The sequence below is a fragment of the Orycteropus afer genome, unplaced genomic scaffold (assembly GCF_000298275.1).
Source record: "Orycteropus afer afer isolate SDZICR_OR568_19922 unplaced genomic scaffold, OryAfe1.0 scaffold00293, whole genome shotgun sequence".
Taxonomy (NCBI): Eukaryota; Metazoa; Chordata; class Mammalia; order Tubulidentata; family Orycteropodidae; genus Orycteropus; species Orycteropus afer.
This window is the reverse complement of record NW_006921880.1, coordinates 1,317,534-1,342,649: the sequence shown is the minus strand read 5'-3', so window position 1 is coordinate 1,342,649 and position 25,116 is coordinate 1,317,534. Positions and strand designations below refer to the sequence as shown.

General features: G+C 38.5%; 1 protein-coding gene across 1 annotated transcript in view; it reads left to right on the top strand.

The window, feature by feature from the left end:
* CPEB3 (cytoplasmic polyadenylation element binding protein 3) overlaps nt 1–25,116 on the top strand; it is a 223,698-nt gene that overhangs the window by 64,934 nt on the left and 133,648 nt on the right. The window contains exon 3 of the mRNA XM_007951261.2: nt 7,463–7,519. Coding sequence (XP_007949452.1) covers nt 7,463–7,519 — 57 coding nt within the window. The remainder of the gene's footprint in view (nt 1–7,462; nt 7,520–25,116) is intronic.

Genomic DNA, 25,116 nt, shown 5'->3' with positions numbered 1-25,116 from the left:
TTTTTTTTTTTTGCCTGAAAGATCTCAGACTACAGTTCTGGGTTTTCAACAGATTAACATTGTAGTAATTACCTGTTGTATTTGATCATATCTATGTACCTCTTCCTTTTGTTTGTTTAAGAGAATGCCTCTAAGAGATGGGAAGGAATATTTTGAGAAGGGTGATGAACTAATGAAAGCTGTTTCTTATTCCTTTTCTAAGGATAGAAATATTTGGATTGGCATAGTGAGACCTAAGGAGGTCTGGTAGCATAGTGCCTAAGGCACTTGACTGCTAACCAGAAGGCTGGCGGTTCAAATCCACCAGCCACTTCTCGAAAGGAAGATGGGGCAATCAGCTTCCGTAGTGATACTGCTTCGGAAACCCAAGGAGGGGTCACTATGAGTCGAGTCTGACTCAATGGCACATAACAGTAACAACAACAACAACATAGTGCTGGTGGTGTAGTGGTTAAGCACTAGGATCCTAACCAACAAGTTGATGGATCCAACCCACCAGCCACTCTGGGAGAAAGATGAGGCAGTCTGCTTCTGTAAAGATTTACAGCCTTGGAAACCATATGGTGCAGTTCTACTCTGTCTTGTAGGGTTGCTGTGAGTAAGAATTGACTCAAAGGCAATGGGTTTAGTTTTGATTTTGGCATTGGAAAGGTAAGATAAGAGATAGGGAAAAGATTCATTTCTTTCCCGTCCTTTCTGTTGTACCCAGACTTCACTAATGAGTGGTTACTTGAGAGCCCCTGTGAAAAACCCAGAATCGTTAGGTTTGATTAATCGTTAGGTTTGATTAATTGTTCTCTCCCTTAGGATTAGTATTCAGAGAGGCCAAATGGATGAGAGAGATTAATAAGGAAATACCAACCACAAAGCTCTATGTGAGATAGGTGATATTGTGAAGCACGGGTGCTTAAGCACACTGCAGCAGACATCTTGGCAAGAGCTTCCTCAGCCAGTGCAGTCTTCCTCTTACAACAGACGAGAAGTCCCGGGTGACTACTTGGGGGTAGTACCTGATGAAACTTTTATATATATATGTATATTTGGATTTTCTCTTCCTTTACCAATTATGAAACTGAGATTTGAAATATGAAAAGAGCAGGTGTCAGCTGACTGATATTGAAAAGTTTGCTTTTCAAGTGTATACTGAAAGATTCTGTGGAAAATTAGCTAGCTATCTTCTGTAGTGGTGCTTTAAAACATTTAAATTGAGAAATTTGGAAGAGTGAAATGCCACTTCATTGGTGTCATAGAGGCATTTTTCATTATCACAATTTAAATTTAGTAGTATTGTGCCTTTCACAAAATTGGCCCCCGTTTATGGAATGTTGCGTTCCCCTTGTTTTAGAAAAAAATGCACCTTCATTACATTTCGTTTACTTGTTTGTTCCGAAAAAATAAACTGTCCCTTTATTTATTTCTGTAGCTTGAATTGTCGATTCTGTTTATTTTATGTTGCCTCTCTTCAGCCCGTATCAATTTGCCTTGTGTAAGCTAACACATTTCACAAACTATTAGGAGATAGGTTCTGAGGCAGCAAGAACTGTTTATTCTTGTCATATACATTCTTGGAGAAAGTGGAAAATAAATAGAAATTGAATGATTTTTTTTTTAATAGATACTTCCCATTAATTTGCCAGATAATCCTTTAAATGTAGAATTTTAATCACATGTAGTTTTGAAAGAAATTCTGATTTAATTGGTCTTGAGTGCAACCTGGAATGAGGAAACTGAGGCAAAAAAGAATTAATTACTTGCCAAAAATTATCTACTATATGTGAAGGACCTAGAATTTGACATTATGTCTAAGCCTATAGCTTTTGTTTATGGGTAATTTGGAATGTATTGAGAATATTTTGGTACCAAAATTTTACCATTTTTCCTTAAAAGGATATTAAAAAATTTTTTTACTGTGTTCTTACATATGATTTTATTACATCTTGAATGTATTACCACCTTGGAAGTTGATGGAAAATAGAATCCATAGAATATGCATTTTATTGATACCCCTTTCTGAAACATAGCACTTACATTCTGTGAAGCTCTCTGAGGTACTTGACCTTTTGGAGCAAATTGTTCCCTATCTCAAAACATATTGTAAAAGTGAAGAGATGACTTTCATACTCCATTGAACAAAAAGTCCAGTTTTTATTCTGGATGTATAAAAGTATGGGTTTTAGTTGGGCTCTGAAACTTTTAATAGAGGTAGTTTATTTTATAAATAGCCTTTTCACAATGAGTGTTAATTGAGTTTATGAGACTGTGATTTTGCAGTTTGCATAACCATATGTAACTTAATTCTTTGGTCTCTCCCACCATCCTCCCCCACTCCCATTTATTAGGCCCCATGCAGTGGAGAAAGTGGGACACAGTCTCAGATTTCCACAGCATCATTTAACTCGGTAAAACCAAGTATGCCTTCCAGTTTTCGAAACCTTATATTTTACACTATACTTAAAAGATAGCTAGCTGACAAGAGCAATTTAAAAATAGCAGACCATGGACAGGTGACAAAATGTCATGCTGGCAGCACCAGACTGCATTAACAAAAATCACCAGATGTCACACACTTGATTCTATTTTCACAGCTGATTAAACAGCAGTATTTGTAGGACAAAAGGAAGAAAAGAGAAATGGCCTCATCTGAATTTGGAATTCGTTTCTCCTTTGCTATTATATATTTTTTTCTCCCCTCCAAAATCCTCTAATAACTGTGTAACTTAAGACATATAGTATATTAAGTAAAATAATAACAATTTCATATAAGAAACCTTTGCACGTTGTTGTTATTGTTAGGTGCTATTAGTTTTAGATTCATATTGATCCCATATGACAGAGTATAACTGCTCCATAGGGTTTTCTAGGTTGTAATCTTCATAGGAGCAGATTGCCAGAGCTTTTCTCCCAAGGAACCACTAGATGGGTTTGAACTATTAACCTCTCAGTTAGCAGCCAAGCACTTCACCATTGAGCCACCAGGGCTCCTTCTTTATACATACATACTCCCTAATCTGGAAGACTATAATCAAAACAATAACAGCAGTAATCTTTGAGTTAGTAATCTTACTTTCTTTATTCTTCCCTATTGTCTAATTTTTCTCCAATGGAAATGTATTGCGTTTTATAATCTAAACAATTTTTGAAGAGTCAAAAGCAGTCAAGTGCCTTAGGCACTATGCTACCAGACCTTTAGTGTATGCCGTATATGCCATATAAGAAACTAGCTTAAAGAAACCATGAGTAGTTTTACTTAAAAAAAAAAACAAAACTAAGATTATATTTAGTTGGTTCTGATGGGTCTAGTGTTGACCCATGCATGAATAATAATTTCTTTTAGAAGGATTAGCACAAGGCTGGTCCCTATGAAGCAGAGGCTAAAGATGTCCCAAATGTCCAGCTTTTCCAAAATACTCTACCAGTCCATCATCTTTTTTTTTTTTTTAATTGTGATTTGGGTGAAAGTTTACACAGCAAATTCATTTTCCTTACAGCAGTTTATACACATTTTGTTACATGGCATTGACTGCAATTCCCCACGATGTAACAGGTCTCTTCCCACTTCCTCCCTGTAGTTACCTCTTCACTGTGTCCTTCCCTCCCATGCACTTCTGCTCCCTGAGTTATCTCCCTGTGCAAACACTGACCTCTGTTCTTCCATGACTGATCACTCCAAGGACCTTTATCTTTAACATCAACTACTCCTCCTTCCTTCAAACTCTTCTCTCTCTTGTTGTTGTTATGTGCCGTCGAGTCGCCCCGACTCATAGCGTCCCCTCCTTGGGTTTCCGAGGCAGTATCACTACGGAAGTAGGATTGCCCAACCTTCCTTCCGGGGAGTGGCTGGTGGGTTTGAACTGCCAGCCGTCTGGTTAGCAGGCTTAGGATTCTTTAATTTGCTGCAACATCTCACAGAACTCACAAAATGGCAAAGAAATGGCTCATGTGTGTGTGAAAGCTGGCACATCCCAAATCCATGGGTCAAGTGTCAGTCTGGAGGATTCTCCTCACTCATGTGGTTGCCAGGGTCGAGGAACTCAAATCAGCAGGTCAGAGGACAGGCTGCTTACTGGCTCACAGGACTGGAGAAGCTGGTGATGAGGATCAGATGATAGGTTTTTGGCTCAAGTCCCAAGAATCAGAGGTCAGATGATAACAAACCAGATGCAAGATTCAGAGCAAGAGAACTTTTCCAGAATGTTCCTATATGTTGGATGCAGCCCATACCCTCAAGAAAACTAAGGGTGGTGACTTGAGTCACACTGTCTAGTAAGGCGGTGACTCAGGATACCCTAATCATTAGCATAATGGATAAACCAAACCAAAAACCAAACTCATTGCCATCGAGTCAGATCCGACTCATAGCGACCTCTCCTTGGGTGTTCAAGAGGGTATCACTACGGAAGTAGCTTGCCCAACTTCTTTCTGAGAAGTGGCTGGTGGGTTTGAACCACCAGCCTTCTGGTTAGCAGTCAAGTGCCTTAGGCACTATGCTACCAGACCTTTTGTATATGCCGTTTCCTAAGTTCTGATGGGTAGTGATTTTGAACTCTTGATGGCTTTCTGGGTAGATTTTCTAGTGATTGGCTATTTACTGTTAACTTTGAATACTCCAGAATATGATGAAAGCTGGTTTAGAGTAAATCATATCCAGTCCTTATGCATGTTAGTGCTTGGTGATAATGAATCCAAGTAAGGTCTTGATTATTTGAAAATAATGAAGGAGAGAACATTAATATAGTTCATTGAAAGTAAAATGTAAATTATATTGAGCTAAAACCTTGATCACGTTACAAATTTTCCTGTAAGTTCCAATGAAGGTGATGGTAGGAGATAGCACTCATTACATATGATGTAGACTGTAATTTTCAGGGACTCTAAAAATGACTTATCTAGAAAAATAAAAGCACATAGAACATTACATAATATAAATACATTGTTGTTAAACACAATGAAATATTTTTGAAACTTGTAATAATTGGCTTTATAAATATGAAAATGTCTAAAATCTGTAAAAATAAAATAGGCAATTTTATTTTTTAGAAGAGGATTCTTTGCTACTTTGATGATTTTTTTCTATTTAAAATATATTCCAAAAAAGATTTAGTTATTACCAATACAAGCAGAATAATCTCTACAAAACTAGAGATAGATACTATCTCTAATAAGGTTTAAAATAATAAAAGCTAATTTTTATTAAAATATTTATAATGCTTCATGGTAAAATTAGAACAGTTTCATCACAATCCATAAATTGGTCACTATTTTTTCATTGTTTAAATATACTCTCACCCAATCCTACCTTCAATAAAAGTGACCTTATGCTTCTCAGGATTTTGTTTTCTCCTCTCCCTCAATATGAAATGACCTGTAACTGAATCATTTAAATTAGTGTGACCTGAGGATCTTTAAGAGATTTTAAAAAAACAGACTCACTGCCATCAAGTCAATTCCAACTCATAGCGACCCCCTTTGGTTTTGCAAGGTGATAAGTCTTTACGGAAGTAGATTGCCCAGTCTTCCTTCCACGGAGTGGCTGGTTGATTTGAACCACCAACCTTCTGGTTAGTAGTCAAATGCCTTAGGTACTTTGCTCTTTTTTAAAAGATTAACCAAAAAAGACCAAACTCAGTGCTGTCAGCCGGATCCGACTCATAGTGATGACCCTTCCTTGGGTTTCTGAGGCAGTTGTTGTTATGTGCCATCAAGTTGGACCCGACTCATAGCGACCCTTCTTTGGGTTTCCAAGGCAGTATCACTACGGAAATAGATTGATCAATCTTTCTTCCAAAGAGTGGCTGGGTTTGAATCGCCAGCCTTCTGGTTAGCAGTCATATGCCTTAGGCACTACACCACCAGAGCTCCTCTTTAAGAGATTAGGATGGTAAAATTCAATTTCACTAGGAATTCATGATTTGCCCTTTTTATTTGAGGCAAATGCTCTGTTTTAGCCACCGTAATGCTTCTCTTTTGGGTCAGAAGAGTTTGGTAATGCTGTTCACCTCCATAACAGAGTTTAGTACCAAGGTATTTAATGATCTTTTTGAAATTGTATATAAGTTTTGTAAAAGTCAACCACTTCTACCTTATCTCCAGTTCTTTCTATACCATTCTCCCCCAAATACTAATGACATTTATTTTTTATTTAAACAATGGTTGTGAAATAAAATTAACATTTTTCTGAAAATTTCATGGTAATCTTTGATGTCATTGGATATGAAAACCTGGTGGAGCCAAGTTCATAGATACTAGCTTTACCTAAAAAGCATTGTTTCAATAACTTTTTTTCCCCCAAGGAATTGGTCAAAAAAGCTTACTAAGTACTTTTTCCCAAGACCCCCTCTGTTTCATCCACCTCCTTATCTCAGATAACTAATGAAAAAATGTATGCGCACACACACATACCCAGACTGTATGGCCCCTAGTCACCTTTTGGGCTTGCAATTGGACTCATTCCCGTGGCTTAACTCTCAGCCAAACAATAGACAAGCCTATAAGCTGAACTCCACCGGGGAGATGCACGCCTTAGAAATATCAACCATGGGAGATCAGAAGGGCAGCATTTGCACAGGGAGAAAGCTAGGAAGGCAAGAATGCACAGGTAAGAAGGATACAGGGAAAAGGTAACCTCAGGGAGAGGGAGGAGAGCTGTTACATCATGGGCATTGTAATCAGTGTCACAAAACAATCCATATATGAGCATTTAATTGTAGAACAAGTCTGCTTTGTAAAATTTCATCTATCACAATAAAAAGTGTTTTTTTTTTTTTTAAAAAAGTACCAACTTTGTGCATCTTCTAACCTTAACCCTCGAGTAGATTAGTTGAAACATCTCATCTAGACCTGTTGTATTGTAGACCAGGGATTGACAGACACTTTCTGTGGAGGGCTACACCCAAGATCATAGAACTAGTTACTGATAGGACCAGCATAAGAACCCTAGATTTTCAGGCCAGTCATTTTTTCCCCATCATGTGTGTTACGTAAACTTTACCATCTTATTCCAGTTGCCATTCTGACGGTCATTATGTTGCATTTTTGAGCCATGATAAAATATCTTTTTATTCCCTGTAAACTTCAAGTTTACAGTATATACTTCTTTGAGGAAATTTTTTGCTGCTTGAATTTGAAGGGCAGTTTGAATTGTGGTTTAAATAAAATGCTTCATTCAGGGAGTTGGCATGTTTATATTGTAATGCGGGAAATGTGTTAAAGTTTCAGGCTTATAATGGAAGCTTCCTTTTTGTTTTATTTGTTGTTATTGAGACTCTGGCTTTGTTTTAAGACTTTTCATGTGTATGTTTTATGATTTGATTTAAAAACTGTTATGACTGCTTGGCCTTGATAACATTGTTAGAGATTAATCTGTTTTAGCTTTTTGTAATGTTCATGTTTTACAATGTATTTGTAATGATAAAGTTAAACATTCTTCTTTTTGTGCTTAAAATACAATTATTTTATTTTTTAGGACGCATGGGAATAAATTTCCACCATCCAGGAACAGATAATATTATGGCACTTAACAGTAAGTCTTCATATGAATATTCTATAAAATTAGTAGTCAAGTTGGCAGCATGTGGTTTCTAGTTCCTTTTTCTTTTCTTTTATTTATTTTTTGGTTTCTAATTTCATTATTCATTATATTTCAGCCTTCCACTGAGATCAGTGTAGACCATTATTCTATTTATGCCAGTGGTTCTTTCTGTGTCCTTGGACCAACAGCATTGGTGTCACTTGAAGAGCTTATTAAAAAATTAAATTCTCAGACCTTACTCTAGACCTACTCAATCAATCATTTTAAGAGTGGCTGCCTAGAAATCATGTGTTAACATGTCTTACAGGGATTCTGATGCAGGCTAAAGTTTGAGAACTGCTGCTCTGTACCAGGGATTGGCAAACTGTGGCTCCAGAGGACCAATCTGTCCTGCTGCCTGTTTTTATAAGTGAAGTTTTATTGGAACACAGCCACACCCATTAGTTTCCATGTTGTCTATGAATACTTTTACCCCCCTTTGTGACTTCTGTTTCACCACAGTGACAGAGCCTATAAACACTAAACCATTATCTGTTCTTTTTGGAAGGTATGTGCCAACCCCTGCTCTATACCCTTGGGATAAGGAAAAGGAGGGAGGTGAAGTGAAAGGAGAGGGTAGAGCATATGAATGAATAAATCAATTTATTTATACATAATTATACATATTTTCTAATGGTGGTACATAGCTGTTAGGTATTTCAAACAGGATGTCCTGGGTGTTCCATTAGCGGAGTTTGTGTAGTGTAGGTTTCAACAACTTTGCAGCTTAGAAACCATTTTATCAGCATAATTGTTGGATCAAGGTAATGGAGCACTATAAATTTATTAAGTAAAATGTCTTATATTAATACTGGCAGAACTATCTGGCTGGGCTGGCATCAATTCTCCTTCTTAGTATGTATGGATCAAATGACTTTGGAAGAGCAACATCTTGGTTGTCAAAAGAACCTGTAGAAGCCCTTGAAAATTTAATTTTTCTCCTTTATTGGTGAGTGATAACAGGTTGTCCTGACTCTTGACATGTATGGATGATATACTAGATAAATCTAGGGTTGTGTTGCAATTTTACCCTTTTTCTCCTTGGTTGAGTAAGGATGCTGGAAGTGCCTTAGAAAAAAGGGGCATTCCTTAGGGAAGATTTTAGGTTATCTCAAAAATATGTATTTCCCATTTCCTTACTTCTGAGATGCAGCCTGCCTAGCAGTGAGCACAGCTGAGAATCACTGGCGGTGCTTGATGATGCAGGTCCTAATCCACTGCATGCGTAATTTCTTTTCTAGATAGCTACTATATCCTCTTTTGGAGTGTCTTGGAGACAATGACAATTTCACATTATATACCTGTGTTTTCTAATTGCTAAAAGAAAGATCATTTTGCATGCAGATTTTGCTACTTCTCATTTTTTTTTCTAAGGAGCCCTAGCGGCACAAATAGTTAAATGCTCAGCTGTTAACCGAAAGGTTGGTGGTTTGAACCCACCCAGTGGCTGCATGGGAGAAAGACTTGCTTTCATAAAGGTTACAGCCAACAAACCAACCAACGAACCCTATAGGGCAGTTGTTCTCTCCTATGTGAGGTCCTTGTGAGTTGGAATTGACTTAACAGCACCCAGCACAGTTTTTTTCTAGAAGCAGGTAGATTAGAGTGGGGATTACTGAACATGCTTAGTCTGCTGAACTTCAGCAGTAATTACATTGTGTGAAGACTTCAGGTATGTGGTGGAATGTAGAGGGTTGACTCTAAAAGGACGTAACAATATAGTAGTGTGTTGTGTCTGCCTGAAAGATTAAGTGTGTGTTTGAAAAAAAGACATCATTTGACATGGTTTTGAGTTTTCTTCTGCAAGAGGGAAAAGATATAATCTGTGATTTTCTACATAAAAATGATGCTAAAAGACATTTATTTTTGGTAAAAAATATTCATTTTCTGTTTTTTTGATTCTCTGATTTGATTCTTTTTTTAATCCTTTGCTTTTAAATATTCTTCCTACTCTGTGAGTGTGGTTTAATTCCCCTTTTAGCCTTGGTTTCTTCATCTATAAGAGAAAAGGACTGAATTAGGTAATCTTAACAATTGCTTTCAGAATGAAGATTGTGATTCTGTAATATTTTTTAAAAGTACCAAAAGGGTAGTTTTGCCAATATTTACATCCAATGTTAATGAGTTATGCATGTTTGCAACACAATAGGACATGTCAGACTGCATATGTCTTAAAGTGATTCTGAGTGCTGCCTAAGGTAGAAGAACCTTCTCGGTTCCTCAAAATTAAAAATAATAATAATAAAAAACAACTAGAGTTGACATTTCTATGACTTATTATCAGTTCTCTTTCAGAGTTGGCCACAGTTTGAGAGGATCAGAATGAACAAAATATCCCCATTGACAGATACTTGTGAGATTGGCATTCTCTGGCAGATTGGTTGTTGTGAAGCTTGTTTCTTCTTCTGTATAGTTGGGACTAACCTATGTATTTTTGCTTTTCCTTTGTATGCATACCATCTGCCAGCCCAACAGCTATTAGCTTATGACTGGTCTGTCCTTTCCCTCAGCCTTTGTGTAGGAATAATTGAGATGAAGTTCCAAATCACTAGAACTTTATTAATTCAGCTTTTGTGATTATTGGATGGACAGGATTGAAGTTAAACTCTATTTTCAGAAAAGAAGTAACTAGCTAAGTGCAAAAAAGGTATGGAGGCTCTGTTGCCTGGCCTCCTGTAACTTCACAAAGGAGAGACAGAATCACCATCAGCATCATGAGGTCAGACATGCCACCACCCTCCAACTTTTATTTTTCACCAATTCTAATACCAGCCGTCCCTCCCAAGGCACTCTTTACTTCTCTGCTGTGTTTGATAATCTGTTGCAGAGGCCACACAGAACTCACAGACAGTATTCACAATTATGGGCTTTATTAGGGAAGTAATAGGTCATGATTCAGGTTCAGGAGTGCTCAGGGCACAATTCTTCAATCAGGACAGCCTCCTCACACCATGCCTACAGGCACACCATGTTAGGCCCTCGGCCTTTTGGCCTGGCCTCTGCCCAGCTTTGGCAAGTATTACAAAATTCTTTTAGCTCTGCTGAAAGTTACACCCCACTTCACCAGCAAGCCTCCTGCCTGAAGGCACTCAGCTTCCTCACTCCATGGACAAGCAGGCCACTCTGTTTCATGGTGGTCTTTTTCTTGGTTCTGTTGTCTCCACTGCTGCTGTCTCTGTGCCATCTCTCTGCCATCTCAGTGCGGGGATCTCGGGTCCAATGACGAACTCCACTACTGTTTGTTCTTTCTTGATGGCAGTGAGATCCCCCTTTTCTGCCTCTGGGATGGCTCATTTTAAGCCTGGCAGAGTGATAGAACTGACCAGTCCCTATGTTAGGGATCCATATACATTATTTTCATGGTTCTACCCCCACAAAGGTGCCATATACTTTATTTACATTATTAGCAAGCTATCCAATCCCTTGGTGGTCACATTTGCATAGTCCTACCCAGTCATCTGGTGGGAGTCACAAATATCATGGCTAGAAGAGCCAAATTAAGTAATTCACTGCACTGCACTGGAAAATCAAGGAGTATTGAAAAAAAAAAAAAAAAACTCGCTGCTGTCAAGTGGGATCCACTCATAGAGACTCTTCCTTGAATTTCCAAGGTGGTATCACTACAGAAGTAGATTGCCCAACCTTCCTTCCGAGGAGTGGTTGGTGGGTTTGAACTACCAGCCTTCTGGTTAACAGCCTTAGGCACTATGCCACCTGAGCTCTTAAAGAGTATTTAAGCAATGCTTAAATTTTTTTTCCTATCATTACAATATGTTTATTAGGAACAAGAAACATTTTTTTAAATGACATCTGAGGCTAGAAACTACATATATAAATGTATGTTAGAGCATAATTTTTAAAGGAAAACATATTTGTATGGTTCATAAAGAAAACAGTATGGAAATTACATTTCATGATCTGTAATACAGTATAGACTTTTAATTACTTTGAACTTTTTTTATTTTTTTTTTATTTTAAGAGCTTGTTTTACATTCAGTGTTACGTATACATTTATTTTCACTCCCCATTTACCATGTCCATCCCTAACCCAGTCTCCTCCCCTCCCTACCCAGTAACCCTCCCCCTGTATCCCTCATATTTATGCACTCCTGTTTGTCCTGCATTTCCTCAATTTGAATGTTGGTCCTCTGTACCCCATGGTCTATTGTTCTAAGGGATGTATTACCATAGAGTATGTGGGTGTGTGGCCTGGGTTGAGTGGTCTGTGTGTACATCTTGTTAACTATTAGGCTGAGAGCCAGCCCTTGGGGTGAGTTTTATTCCAGGCACAGAATGTATTCCAGGGCCATAGTATTGGGGGGTCTCATAAGATTTCATCTGACCACTAATTCTGGTTGTTATTGAGGTTTTGGATTTTGTTCCACGTTTTTCCTCTCACTCTATCCAGGATCTCCAGATTTGACCCTTTCCTGAGTGGTTGGCATTGGTAGCCGGGCACCATCTAGTTCTTCTGGTCTCGAGGGCCATCATGTCCTATGGCTGATTGCTTCCAAATGCCCTTGTTTTTTTGCATTCTTCTTCACTTCCAACACTAGGAGACCATTAGCTGCATCTTAGATGGCCACTTTATAGCTTTTAAGACCCCAGTCGCTACTCACCAATGTAAGATATGGAACAAGGCTTTTATGATTTTGTTGTGCCGGTTGAGTCTAGTGTCCTCCAGTACTATGGTCCTGAGATGGTAGATCTATTGGCTCTCTCTCTCATAGTGTCTGGGTGTCTGTAGAGATTACTCTGTGTCTATCTTCTACTGTTTCTGTAAGGATTGCAGGTATTTTGTATCATTGGTGTCTGTCCAAGATTAGCCTCAGCTGAATCTATCCTTGGTCTAGCATATACGCCTGTTCACTGACCCCTATCTGATCCTCTCAGGTGTTTATGTGTTTATCTGTAGCCTGGTGTTTGGTGTTAATGGTAATGCAGTATTGTGGACACATTGGTTGGTATTAGCATCTGTCTTCTATCTCTTACATGCACAATTCAGTGTCCTCCCATTTCCTAATGTTATCATGGTGGTCACAGATCCTTTCTGTATATCCCTACCCATCCCGGTAACCTACAAAGTGAGTTCTCTTTCCCAAGCAAACTTTTCTTTGTCTTTTTACAATAATGGGCTCACACAGTAATTATCTTTCTATGATTGACTTATTTCACTTAGCATAATGTCCTCCAGGTTCATCCATGTTGTGAGATGATATTTTTGAAAAAAGAGAGTGAGTCTGTTGTAGTTCCTTCTTTCTTATCCTCTTTTGCTACGCAAAATCTATGCTTCCTGATATTGTACATAAAGCTGCTGTTTACTCTGTCCTCAAAGAAAAGTCTTCCATCATTCTTTTACTTCTCTGACCTCACCAAAATCTGAATCTCCCCTGATATGATACCATGTTCTCAGATCTCTTCTAACCTGATGGGAAAGACAGAGGTGTCATGATAAGCTTTTTTAATTCTCTACTACTTCACAGCTTTGAATGGACCACTTTTCCTATTTCTTGATGTTCTTAGTACATACCTTCCAATTATACTTTCCTCTGAGAATCTGTACTGCTGACATCATCTAGAAGACAGAAAATGGTGCTTGGGAGAGGAGGATAGTACACCAACTATAAAAAACCAATAGGAGTTGCCAGTAAACTTACGAATGTTCAGGGTGTGGAAAACTGGCAAGGTTTATATAAAACCAGAGAATGTACTAATTATATTTTTTGTTCAAGATCATAAATCTAGTGAGAATTAGCAGGCTAGTCTTTGGAGAGGGCCCTAAGATACACATCTAAATTTTTACTTTTTCCAAAAATACTGGATCTTCAAGTATTGTGAAATCTAGAAAAGGAGGGAAGACACTGACTGATCAATTAGACCTTATACTTTCCAAACAAAAACCCAAATTCACTGCCATCGAGTCAGATCCGACTCACAGTGACCCCTCCTTGGGTTTCCGAGGCGGTATCACTATGGAAGTAGATCGCCTGGTCTTCCTTCCAAGGAGTGGCTGGTGGATTTGAACCACCAGCCTTCTGGTTAGCAGTCAAATGCCTTAGGCACTATGCTATCAGCTCCTATCTACTTGCCAGTATTTCTAAAATAAAGTTATGAAACAATATACCCCAACCATTAGAACTGATAATATAGGTTAATATTATATGATTTTTTACTTTTTAATAGCATCCTTTTCACCCTCATACCACAAACACTAGGATGTTTACATCATGTATTTTTATTTTTCGTGCTGGAGGAGAAAGACAGCTGCTGAGACAGCTTCTAGCTACATACGTAGTTGTAGCTCTAGCAGTGAGATTTTTCTTATAACAGTAGTTTGTGGGTTAAGATTTTTTGTTTTGTTTTTTAAACTAGAATTGAGTTTAGCAGCTGTCAGTTTATATAGGATTGATGACTGACTTGGTAAATTTTCCTTTATTATGTTGAACTTCTTGGAAGGAAGGTTGGGCAATCTACTTCCATAGTGATGTTGTTGTTGTTGTTATGTGCCGTCGAGTCGGCCCCAACTCATAGCGACCCCTCCTTGGGTTTCCGAGGCAGTATCACTACGGAAGTAGGATTGCCCAACCTTCCTTCCGAGGAGTGGCTGGTGGGTTTGAACCGCCAGCCTTCTGGTTAGCAGTCATAGTGCCTCGGAAACCCAAGGAGGGGTCGCTATGAGTCGGGTCTGACTTGACAGCATATAACAACAACAAAACAACAATGTTGAACTTCAGAAAAGTGTATTGTTTCCTCCATGATTGGTCAAATGAACCAAATTTATGGTCAAATTAATGTTCAAATCCAGACTTCTGGTCTTGTAAATTTCTCTAAATATCACTTAAGAGATCACTCACCAAGTATATCTATCATATTCTATTTAACTGATCAGCTCCTCTTTTTCCAAGTAAGAAATGGGCTTGGAAAAATAGGTAAGTTTCAGAGAATTGCTTGATGTATACAGAGTTAGAAACAGAGGAAATAAGGTACCTTAAAGGATCATATTAATCAGCTTCGGAGTGTGTGACTTTAGGCCACATTCTTAACTCCCGTTTGCCTGTGGTTTCTTCATTTGTAAAATGAAGATAATAGTCAGTGGCTGCAAAAATGGACTCAAACATACCTATTATTTTGAGGATGGCACAGGACCAAGTGGCGCTTCTTTCTGTTACATACATAAGGTTACTGTGGGTTGGAACCCATGAAGGCACTAACAACAACAAAACGGTTCTAAGGATTATGTAAATTATCTTGTCAAGGTTCACATAGTGCCTGACTCACAGACAATGCTCCTGTGAGCTGGTGTTGTGATTGCTGGCGTCAGCTTCACTGCTGCCTGTTTAAGATTCCTTTTCTTTTCATGTTAAATTTCTGAAACGTGTTTATCTTACATGGGTTATATTTAGATGTTTTTCTGATGGGCTTTAAGGCGGCACACCTACAACTCATCTTACAGGTTAGAGTGATTGTACTGGTGTTCATTTCCATCTGTTTTTGTGTGAATCTTTCTCTCTGGACGAGATACTTCCTTCCTCTGCCCCTTGACTTTGGAACATGCACTTTCTTTGTGGCCTACAGCCTCTTCCGTGTTGCTGTTCCTCTCACAGTGTTTGGCACTTTTAACAGTGCCATACACTGCTGTTTGGAATACAAAATGGTGCAGCCACTTTGGAAAACAGTTTGGCAGTTTCTTAAAAAGGTATCCGTACACCTACCATGTGATACTACAGTTCTACTCCTACAGATTTACCAAGAGAACAACTGGAAGTGTATGTCCACACAGGACATATATGGGAGTGTTCAAACAGCATTATGCATAACAGTAAAAACTGAATAAATGTCCATTAACTGGTGAATGGAGTAACAAATTGTGATACCATATAATAGGATACTATTTAGCAATAAAATGGAGTGAACTATTGACACATGCAGTATGTGTCAATAAACTCTAATTAGCTGAGTGAAACAGCCAGACCAAAAAAGAAAACTTATGGATGACTCCATTTAGAATTTACATTGCCTCAATTTTGTATATTGTACTATAAAATTTGTACAGTAAAATCTAGGCAATATAAACTAGTCTACAGTGACAGAAAATAGAATAGCTTTAAGGAGAAAATTTTTGATGTAATATTGTCCCACTCTTTTCTTGGAGGGGAGAATGTAAGAGATTAGGGTGATATCTAGTTGAGCAAGTCTTGAGCCTCCTTAAGCCTTAGTTTAAAAACCTGCAAGAGGGTAGTTATGATACTCACACTAACTACCTTGTTGTGAGTGTGAAATTAAGAGCAGCTCTGGTAGCGTAGTGCCTAAGGCACTTGACTGCTAACCAGAAGGCTGGCTGTTCAAACCCACCAGCCACTCCTCGGAAAGAAGGTTGAGCAATCTACTTCCGTAGTGATAACGCCTGGGAAACCCAAGGAGAGGCTGCTATGAGTCAGGTCCGACTCCAAGGCACATAATGACAATGTCGATGACAAGGTACATATACAAATGAGATATTTTTAACTGCTGCATTTGGGCTGTAGGGACCATAATCTTATTACTCAAAGAAGATATACCTGCAAGTGATATTTTTGTTTTAGACAGTAACTATGAAACGTAACATTTTATTTAAAATAAAAGTTTCTGTTTCTTCAGAAGGACAAATATTGTATTAGTTCATTACTGTAAAAAGTCAAGGAAAGGTTTATTATACATGGAAGGAAGCTTTGTTAGTTACCGGGGTGGGAGGGGAGGGTGCACTGCAAAAATAAAAATAATATAATAAAAAAACAAAAATAAAAAAAGTTTCTGTGTCTTTTCTTTACTGAGATCTTTCGAGTTGTAATTAGAATTCTAAGTTACAAGAGTCAAATAAGAAACCCAAGTGCTGCTTCCTTTCTTCCCTTGACAGGGAAGATGATTGTTTGCCCTCACTCTTCCTTACCAAAGTTTCTAAAATATCAATAAATTGAGGAGTACTAGAATATAACTTGGACAGTTTGAAGAGGTAAAATTTTAATATCTTAAATTTTTGTTTCAAAGTATTTATCTATTTGGTAAACTCTGAGGTCATAGATTGTTAAACAGTTTATACATAGTTGATGCACCAAGAAATCTGGCCCTTTAAATTATGTGTTTTTCCACATTTTTACTCTTAGTAATGTCTTGATGACAGTGATTTTTTTTTTAATGTCTTGAAACATTGAGTATCGACAGATTCGATGCACAAAATAATGAACGACACAGGAAACATTAAAGGAAGATAGAATACACAGAGTTGCTATAGCAGAATAAACTGATCGACATTCAGTTATTTCAGGAAATAGCATATAATCAAGAACTGATAGTGTTGAAGGAAGAAGTCGAAGCTACATTGAAGACTTTGGCAAAAATCAAGGTTCCAGGAATTGACCAAATGCCAATTGAGATGTTTCAACAAATGGATCCAGCGCTAGAAGTGCTCAGTGATCTATGTCAAGACATTTAGAAGACAGCTACCTGGCCAACTAACTGGAAGAGATCTATATATTTATGTGCCCATTGCAAGGAAAGGTGATCCAACAGAGTGCAGAAATTATCCAACAATAGCATGAATATCACATACAAGTAAACTTTTGCTGAAAACAATTAAAAAATGCAGCAGTACATAGGGAATTGCCAGAAGTTCAAGCCAGATTCAGAAGAGGGCATGGTATGAGGGATGTCATTGCTGATGTCAGATGGATCTTGGCTGAAAGCAGAGAATATAAGAAAGATGTTTACTGTGTTTTATTGACTATGCAAAAGCATTCGGCTGTGTGGATCATAACAAATTATGGGTAACATTGAGAATAATGGGAATTCCAGAACACTTAATTGTGCTCATGCAGAACCTGTACATAGACAGAGACAGTCATTCAAAAAGAACAAGGGTAAAAATCAGGAAAGGTGTGCATCAGTTTTGTATCCTTTCACCATACTTATTCAATCTGTAGGCTGAGCAAATAATCCAAGAATCTGGACTGTATGGAGAAGAACGTGGCATCAGGATTGGTGGAAGACTCATTACCAACCAGTGATATGCAGATGACACAACCTTGCTTGTTGTAAGTGAAGAGGATATACTTATAGATACAGATCAAAGACTACAGCCTTCAGTATGGATTCCACCTCAACATAAAGAAAAGTAAAATCCTCACAACTAGACCAATAAGTAACAGCATAATAAATGGAGAAAATATTGAAGTTGTCAAGGATTTCATTTTACTTGGATCCACAATCAGCATCCATGGTACCAGCAGTTAAGAAATCAGACTGTGTGTTGCACTGGGCAAATCTGCTGCAAAAAACCTCTGTAAAGTATTCAGAAACAAAGGTATCACTTTGAGGACTAAGATGAACCTGATCCAAGCCATGGTATTTTCAGTTGCCTCATGCATGTGAAAGATGTATGATGAATAAGGAAGACTGAAAAAGTATTGATGCTTTTGAATTATGGTGTTGGTGTAAAATACTGAACATACTATGGACTGCCAAAAGAATGAACATGTCTTTGTTTTGTTTTATTTTGTTTTTGCCTTTTCCTTCATCCAAATCAAAACTTGTAAACAAATCTGTCTTGAGTGAAGTACAACCAGAATACTTCTTAGAAGCGAGAACGGCCAGACTTTGTCTCTTGTGTTTGGGTCATGTTGTGTCAGGAGGGACTACTCCCGGGAAAAGGGTATCGTGCTTGGTATAATGGAGGGTCAGTGAAAAGTGGAAGATGCTCAGTGAGAGGGATTGGCACAGCGGCTACTGCAAGGGGCTCAAGCACAGTGACCATTGTGAGATGACACAGAACCAGGCAGTGGTTTGTTCTGTTGCACACAGGGTCACTATGAGTTGGAACCAAACTCGACAGCTTAATAATACTAATAACCAAAAATTAAACCAAATGCAATGCCTGTCAAGTAGATTCCAGCTCATTGTGACCCTATATGACAGAGTAAAACTGTCCTATAGGATTTCAGAGTGCACATCTTTCTCCCTTTACAGTAGCTAGTGTTGAACTGCTGACCTTCTGGTTAGCAGCTGAGTGCTTAACCACTGTGCCACCAGGGCTCAACAACAACAACATCTTGAAAATACTTTGCAAGACTTTGCTCATATTGCTATTTGAATTGAATGCTGCCAGTGAGTGCATTTGTTGAATCTGAAGGGGAAATGTGAAGGTTATGGGTATAAATTTTTATGTTGGGCAAACACGCCTACGTGGCTGTAGAGCTTCCTTACCCTCCTCCTTTTATTCTCTGCTGGGAGTGAACTCCTTGGGGAGAAGCTCAGCTGAGAGGAAGTGGCAGAAAGGGAGCTTAACACATGATGCTTTTATGCCAAAATGGGAATGTAGCCAGGTTTGCTACAATTCCAAATGGAATTTTCCAAAATTTGAAGAGTACGTTGTATTTCTGCTCACTGTGAATGGTTATAAGTAAATAATTGGGTAAACCTGTCCTGGGTCTAGGAAATAAAGCTGCTTACTGTGCAAAATAAATATCTGAATTAAGAATCTAGAGGAGGGGTTGGAATAGTTTTAAAGTATTAAAAAATCTGATAGCTACTGTTTGATTTCTTAGCAGAATAATCGTAAGTTAGTAAAGGAATTATTTTGAGGTTTTCAGATTAAAGACATTTACTAGAGTATTTTGAAGTTTTTGAAGACAAGATCCAGTGCTGCTGTTTCTTTCTGAACATATTTAGAAAATTAGTACACAATTGTGATATGAATACATTGTAAATGGTAGCTCATTAAAAAATGAAAAATACTGATAAAGAATAATGTTTTATGACTTTTAGGTAATCAGGTTGCTCAACTATTGGATAGATCCTCTACATGGATGTGGTAAATAATCTAAGAGCATCTTTATGGGCTGTTTTGTTTGTTTGTTTATACCTTCTCAATTTACAGCTTGGGGAAGTTGAGGTTCCAGAGATTGTGTGAATTGGCCAGGGTGACATGATGGGGCAGGAGTAGAACCTCTTGCCTTGTGGTTGAGGGTAGTAACACTTGCTTTAAATATTTAATTGTTAAAGGTAATGTATTAGGTGGTTTTTTTTTTTACTTCCATTTTATTTTATTTATTATTATTATTTTTTTTTTTTGCAGTATTCCCCCTGCTTCCCTCCCACCTCTGGTAACCAACAAAGAAAGTTTCTTTCCATATATAAACCTTTCCATGACTTTTTACAATAATGAACTAATACAATATGTGTCCTTCTGTAATTGACTTATTTCACTCAATATAGTGTCCTCCAACTTCATTCACATTCTGTGGTGTTTTGCAGATTCTACATTATTCTTTAGTGTTGGATAGTATTCTGTTGTGTGTATGTACCACAGTTTGGTTATCTGTTCTTCTGTTGATGGGCACCTAAGTTGTGTCCACCTTTTTGCTATTGTAAATAGTACTGCAGTGAACATGGGTGTGCGTGTATCTGTTCTTATCCTGGCTCTCACTTCTTTAGGATACATACCTAGTAATGGGATTGCTGGATCAAATGGTATTTCTAATTCCAACTTTTTAAGGAATTGCCATAGTGCTTTCCACAGTGGTTGTATCATTTGACAGCCCCACCAGCAGTGTATGAGAGTCCCAATCTCTCCACATCCTCTCCAGCATTTGTTATTTTCTGTCTTGTTGAACTTTGCTACTAGTGCTGGGGCCAGATGGTATCTCATTGTTTTGATTTGCATCTCTCTGATGGTTAATGATTGTAAACATTTCTTCATGTGTGTGTTGGCCACTTGAATATCCCGTTTGGTGAAGTGCCTGTTCATAACTTCTGCCCATTTTTGAACTGGATTATTTGTCTTTTTGTTGTTGAGGTGTTGGAGTTTTCTGTAAATTTTAGAGATGCAGCTCTTGTTAGATATGGGATTGCCAAATATTTTTTCCCAATCTTTAGGTTCTCTTTTTACCCTTTTGGGGATGTCTTTTGAAACACATAAAAATTTGATTTTTAGAAAGTCCCATTCATCTAGTTTATCTTCTGCTGTTTGTGCATTTTGGGTTATGCTTGGTAGTCTATATATGCTATAAATTAGAGCCCTCAAATTTGCCCCTAGTTTTTCCTTGAGGAACTTCATAGTTTTATATTTTACATTTAAGTCTTTTATCCATCTGGAATTAGTTCTTGTGTATGTATGGTGTAAGGTACAGATCTAGTTTTATTTTTCTGCATATGGATGTCCAGTTTTGCCAGCACCATTTATCAAAGAGACCATTTCTTCTCCATTTAATGGATTTCATCTCTTTGTGAAAAATCAGCTGACCATAGGTCGATGAATCTATTTCTGGGTTCTCAATTCTATTCCACTGGTCTGTGTGTCTGTCACTGTACCAGCACCAGGCTGTTTTGACTACTGTGGCTGTATAGTAGGTTTTGAGATCCAGGAGTGTGAGACTTCCTACTTTGTTTTTCTTCTTCAATAGTGTTTTACTTTTCTGAGGTCTCTTTCTTTTCCGTATAAAATTAGTGATTGATTTTTCCATATCCTTAAAGAATGTTGATGGATTGGGATTGCATTGGATATATAGATTGCTTTGGCTAGTATTGACATTTTTACAACGTTCAATCTTCCTATCCACGAACATGATACGTTCTTCCATTGATGTAGATCTCTTACGGTTTCTTGAAGTAGTGTTTTGTAGTTTTCTTTGTACCATTTTTTGTGGTACAAAGGTCTTTTTTGTCCTTGGTAAGATTTATTCCCAAGTATTTTATTTTTTTGGTAGCTATTGTAAGTGATGTTGATTTCCTTATTTTCTTTTCAGCAATCTCTTTGTTGGTGTAGAGGAATCTAATGGATTTTTGTATGTTAATCTTGTATCTCACCACTATGCTAAATCTCTCAGTTAGTTCCAGTAGTTTTTTTTTCTTTTTTTGCTGAATCTCCTCTTTTCTGTGTATAGGATCATATCATCAGCAAATAGGGATAGTTTTACTTCTTCTATACCAACTTGGATGCCTTTGATTTCCCTTTCTTGCCTTACTGGCCTGGCGAGGACTTCCAATACAATGTTGACTAGAAGTGGTGATAGAAGGCATCCTTGTCTGGTTCCTGTTCGCAAGGGGAATGGTTTCAGTCTTTCTCCATTGAGAATAAAAAATGTTGGCTGTTGGTTTTGCATATATGTTCTTTATTATGTTGAGGATAAAAATAGTGTATTGGTTTTATAATAGTTTAACACAACATGCAAATTCAGTGTCTTTGGGAAAATAGTTTCTGTAGTATTACTTGGCACCTTGTTCATGCTCTGTTGTTGTTAGGTGCCATTGAGTCAGTTCCAACTCTTAGTGATGCTGTGTACAACAGAAAGAAACACTGTCCAGTCCTGCATCATCCTTCCCAGTTATTATGTTTGAGCCCTAGTCTACATGGCCTCATATTGAGCATTATAAATAAGTGAAGCTGAAATAATCTTGACTTTACTGGATTTTGGAAGAGTTTTCTTATGTGTGTGAAATGTATAAAGTGCCTGGAATTGTATGTGTTCTGGTTACCTAGTGCTGCTCTGACAGGAATATATACCACAAATGGGATGGCCTTAATAAACAGGAGTTTATTCTTTAACAGTTTGGAGCTTTAAGTCCAAGTTCAAAGTGCCAGGCTCTAGGGGCTGGCTGAAAGCCCCTCAGCCTTGGGCTTCAGCTCTGCCTCCAGCTCCCGGCCCATTGAAGCTAGAGGCTTTCCTTCACTCAGACAGCTGCTGGCTGCTGAGGCTGCCAAGCCCAAGGTTGACAAGTAAAAAGGCACAGTTCCGATATTACCAAATCACATGGCAGGACATTAATTTAAGTCCATTGTGAGTCCTAGGGTCAGCAGAGTGTGGCAGGCTGCTGAACAATGACATGGCTACATGCCGGCTCCAAGTGTGTCATAAGCTAGAGACTATCCCCAAGGCTTCTTCTTATATACAGGAAGTGGACCACATCCCAAAGGCAGCTACTCAGCTGCTTGTGGTAGATCCCACCATGGAGCTAATTGCCAGTCTCATCATGGGGAATAACTACCACCAGCTGCCCAGCCACTCAACCAGGCCCAGCCAAGTTGACACACAAATATAACTACAACAGTATGCTTCCAACCCAATAACAAAGATGCTGAAAACTGAAAATTTACCTACTTTTCCTTGTTTAGGAGCTCTGGTGGCATAATGCGTAAGGTAACCAGAAGGCTGGTGGTTCAAATCCACCAGCACTCCTTGGAAGGAAGGTTGGGCAGTCTACTTCCATAGTGATCCTGCTCGGAAACTCAAGGAGGGGTTGCTATGAGTCGGGTATGATTCAGTGGCAGTGAGTTTGGTTTTTTGGTTTGGTTTCCTTATTTATTCTCCTCTATTCGTTTTCTCCAGTTGTGTAGACAGTAGAACCTGGTCTCCTGGTTTATAGCATTTACCACACTTATAATTAATTACTTTATGTGGGTGTTCCTCTTTAAACTGTATACTTCAAGAGGATAGAGACTAGCTTTTATTCATAGCTTCTCTCTGGCTTCAGGCATGATGCCTGGCCCATTGTGTTGTTGCTGCTGTTGTATTCTGTCAACTGGTCCATTGAGTAGACAATTATTTGTGGAAGATAGGAAGGAAGGGAGGAAAAGACATCTTAGACTGTGAAAGCACAGTGTAACAGCCTTAGACAATGTCTAAACCACCTTAGTACCTTACTAGAAGATATCCTTTAGCTTTGGAAGCCCACCTCTTCCCCTGCCCCTTACCCCTTCAAGAGTTGCCTGGAATGGCCCTCGTTCTGTTGTTGTGGGCTGTTGAATTGATTTCTGCTTATAGCAATCTTATAGGGCAGAGTAGGAGCTCTAGTAGTGTAGTGCGTAATGCACTTGACTGCTAACCAGGAGGCTGGCAGATCAAACCCACCAGCTACTCCTCGGAAGGAAGGTTGGGCAATCTACTTCCATAGTGATACTGCCTTGGAAACCCAAGGAGGGGTTGCTATGATTTGCGTCTGACTCGGTGGCACATAACAACAACAACAACAACATAGGACAGAGTGAAACTGCCCCTAGGGTTTTTTAGGCTGTAATCTTTATGAGAGCAGATTACCAGATCTTTTCTCCCACAGAACAGCTGGTCGGTTTGAACCCCTGACCTTTTAGTTAGCAACCAAGCTCTTAACCATTGTAGCACCAGAGCTCATGTGTCCTCATGCTAAAGGCACGCAAATCTCTTCCTTTTGAAAGGTTGTAATAACGAATATGGATCTAACATTTAACAGTTTACAAAACACTTTCACAAACTTGTGTTTTTATAATGCTTACATAGTTTTCTAGGACATGGTCAAAGCTCACTTTGCCAGAGTACCAATTTTACCCCAGCATTATTCTCAGACAATGAAACTGAAATGTAGTTTGTTAGGTGAAGCAAGAGACTTCAAAGGGTTTTCTAACTTTCCACCAGTTTTAAAAATGTTTCGTGGCTCTTTTTTCTCAGCTACTAGGTCACTTTGATAGAAAAGTTGAGAAAGATGTTCCTTCATTTCATCTTTATTGCACCCCTATTCAAAACATAGTAGTGTCTTTGTTTTCTCAAAAAGGTAAACTAACTTATTGATGCCATGTAGGCAACAAATAACCAGGCATGCCTTAGAACAGAGAAAATTCTGTGAACCAGGCCCTTCATCCAGCATGATTTCTACTCTTCTGGATTTTCCCTCAAATCACTTGGGTTTCATTTAGCTCTTTTTGGTGAAAATGAGAAGTCCCTATGTGGTGAAGCTGTTAACACACTCTGCTGCTGACCAAAAATGTGGCCGTTTGAGTCTGCCCAGAGGTTCTTTGGAAGAAAGTCCTGATGCTCTACTTCTAAAAAAATTAGCCACTAGGAACCCTACTGAGCAGTTTTACTCTGACACACATTGGGTCACTGTGAGTTGGAACTGACTCCATGGCAACTGACTTGGTGTACTTTAGTAACAATTAACTAAATAATTGTTGTTGTTGTTGTTGTTGTTGTGTGCCGTCAGGTCGGACCTGACTCATAGCGACCCTTCCTTGGGTTTCTGAGATGGTATCACTACGGAAGTATATTCCCCAACCTAATAACTAATTTTGGAGAATTAGTATACTTCCAAAAATGATCAGTTTTACTTTCAGAACTTAGTCTTCTCCCTTGCTGGTAGCAGGAATTTTAGCCACACTTTCACTTACACAGGAGCTCTGGTATCACAGTGGTTAAAGCATTTGGCTGCTAAGCAGATGGTTGGTGGTCTGAACCTACATGCCGCTCCCTGGGAAAAAGATGAGGCAGTTTGCTTCTGTAAAGATTTATAGTCTTGGAAATCCTGTGGGACAGTTCTACTCTGCCCTATAGGGTTGCAGTAAGTTAAAATCAGCTCAGTGGCAGGGGGTTAGTTTTTCTTTTTTGTCCACTTTAGGTACAGACTGGGAGTATAAAATAAAGACTTTGTGCAGATGGTCCCTGTGTTGTTGTTGTTATGTGCCGTTGAGTCAAACCCAACTCATAGCGACCCCTCCTTGGGTTTCCGAGGCAGTATCACTACGGAAGTAGGATTGCCCAACCTTCCTTCCG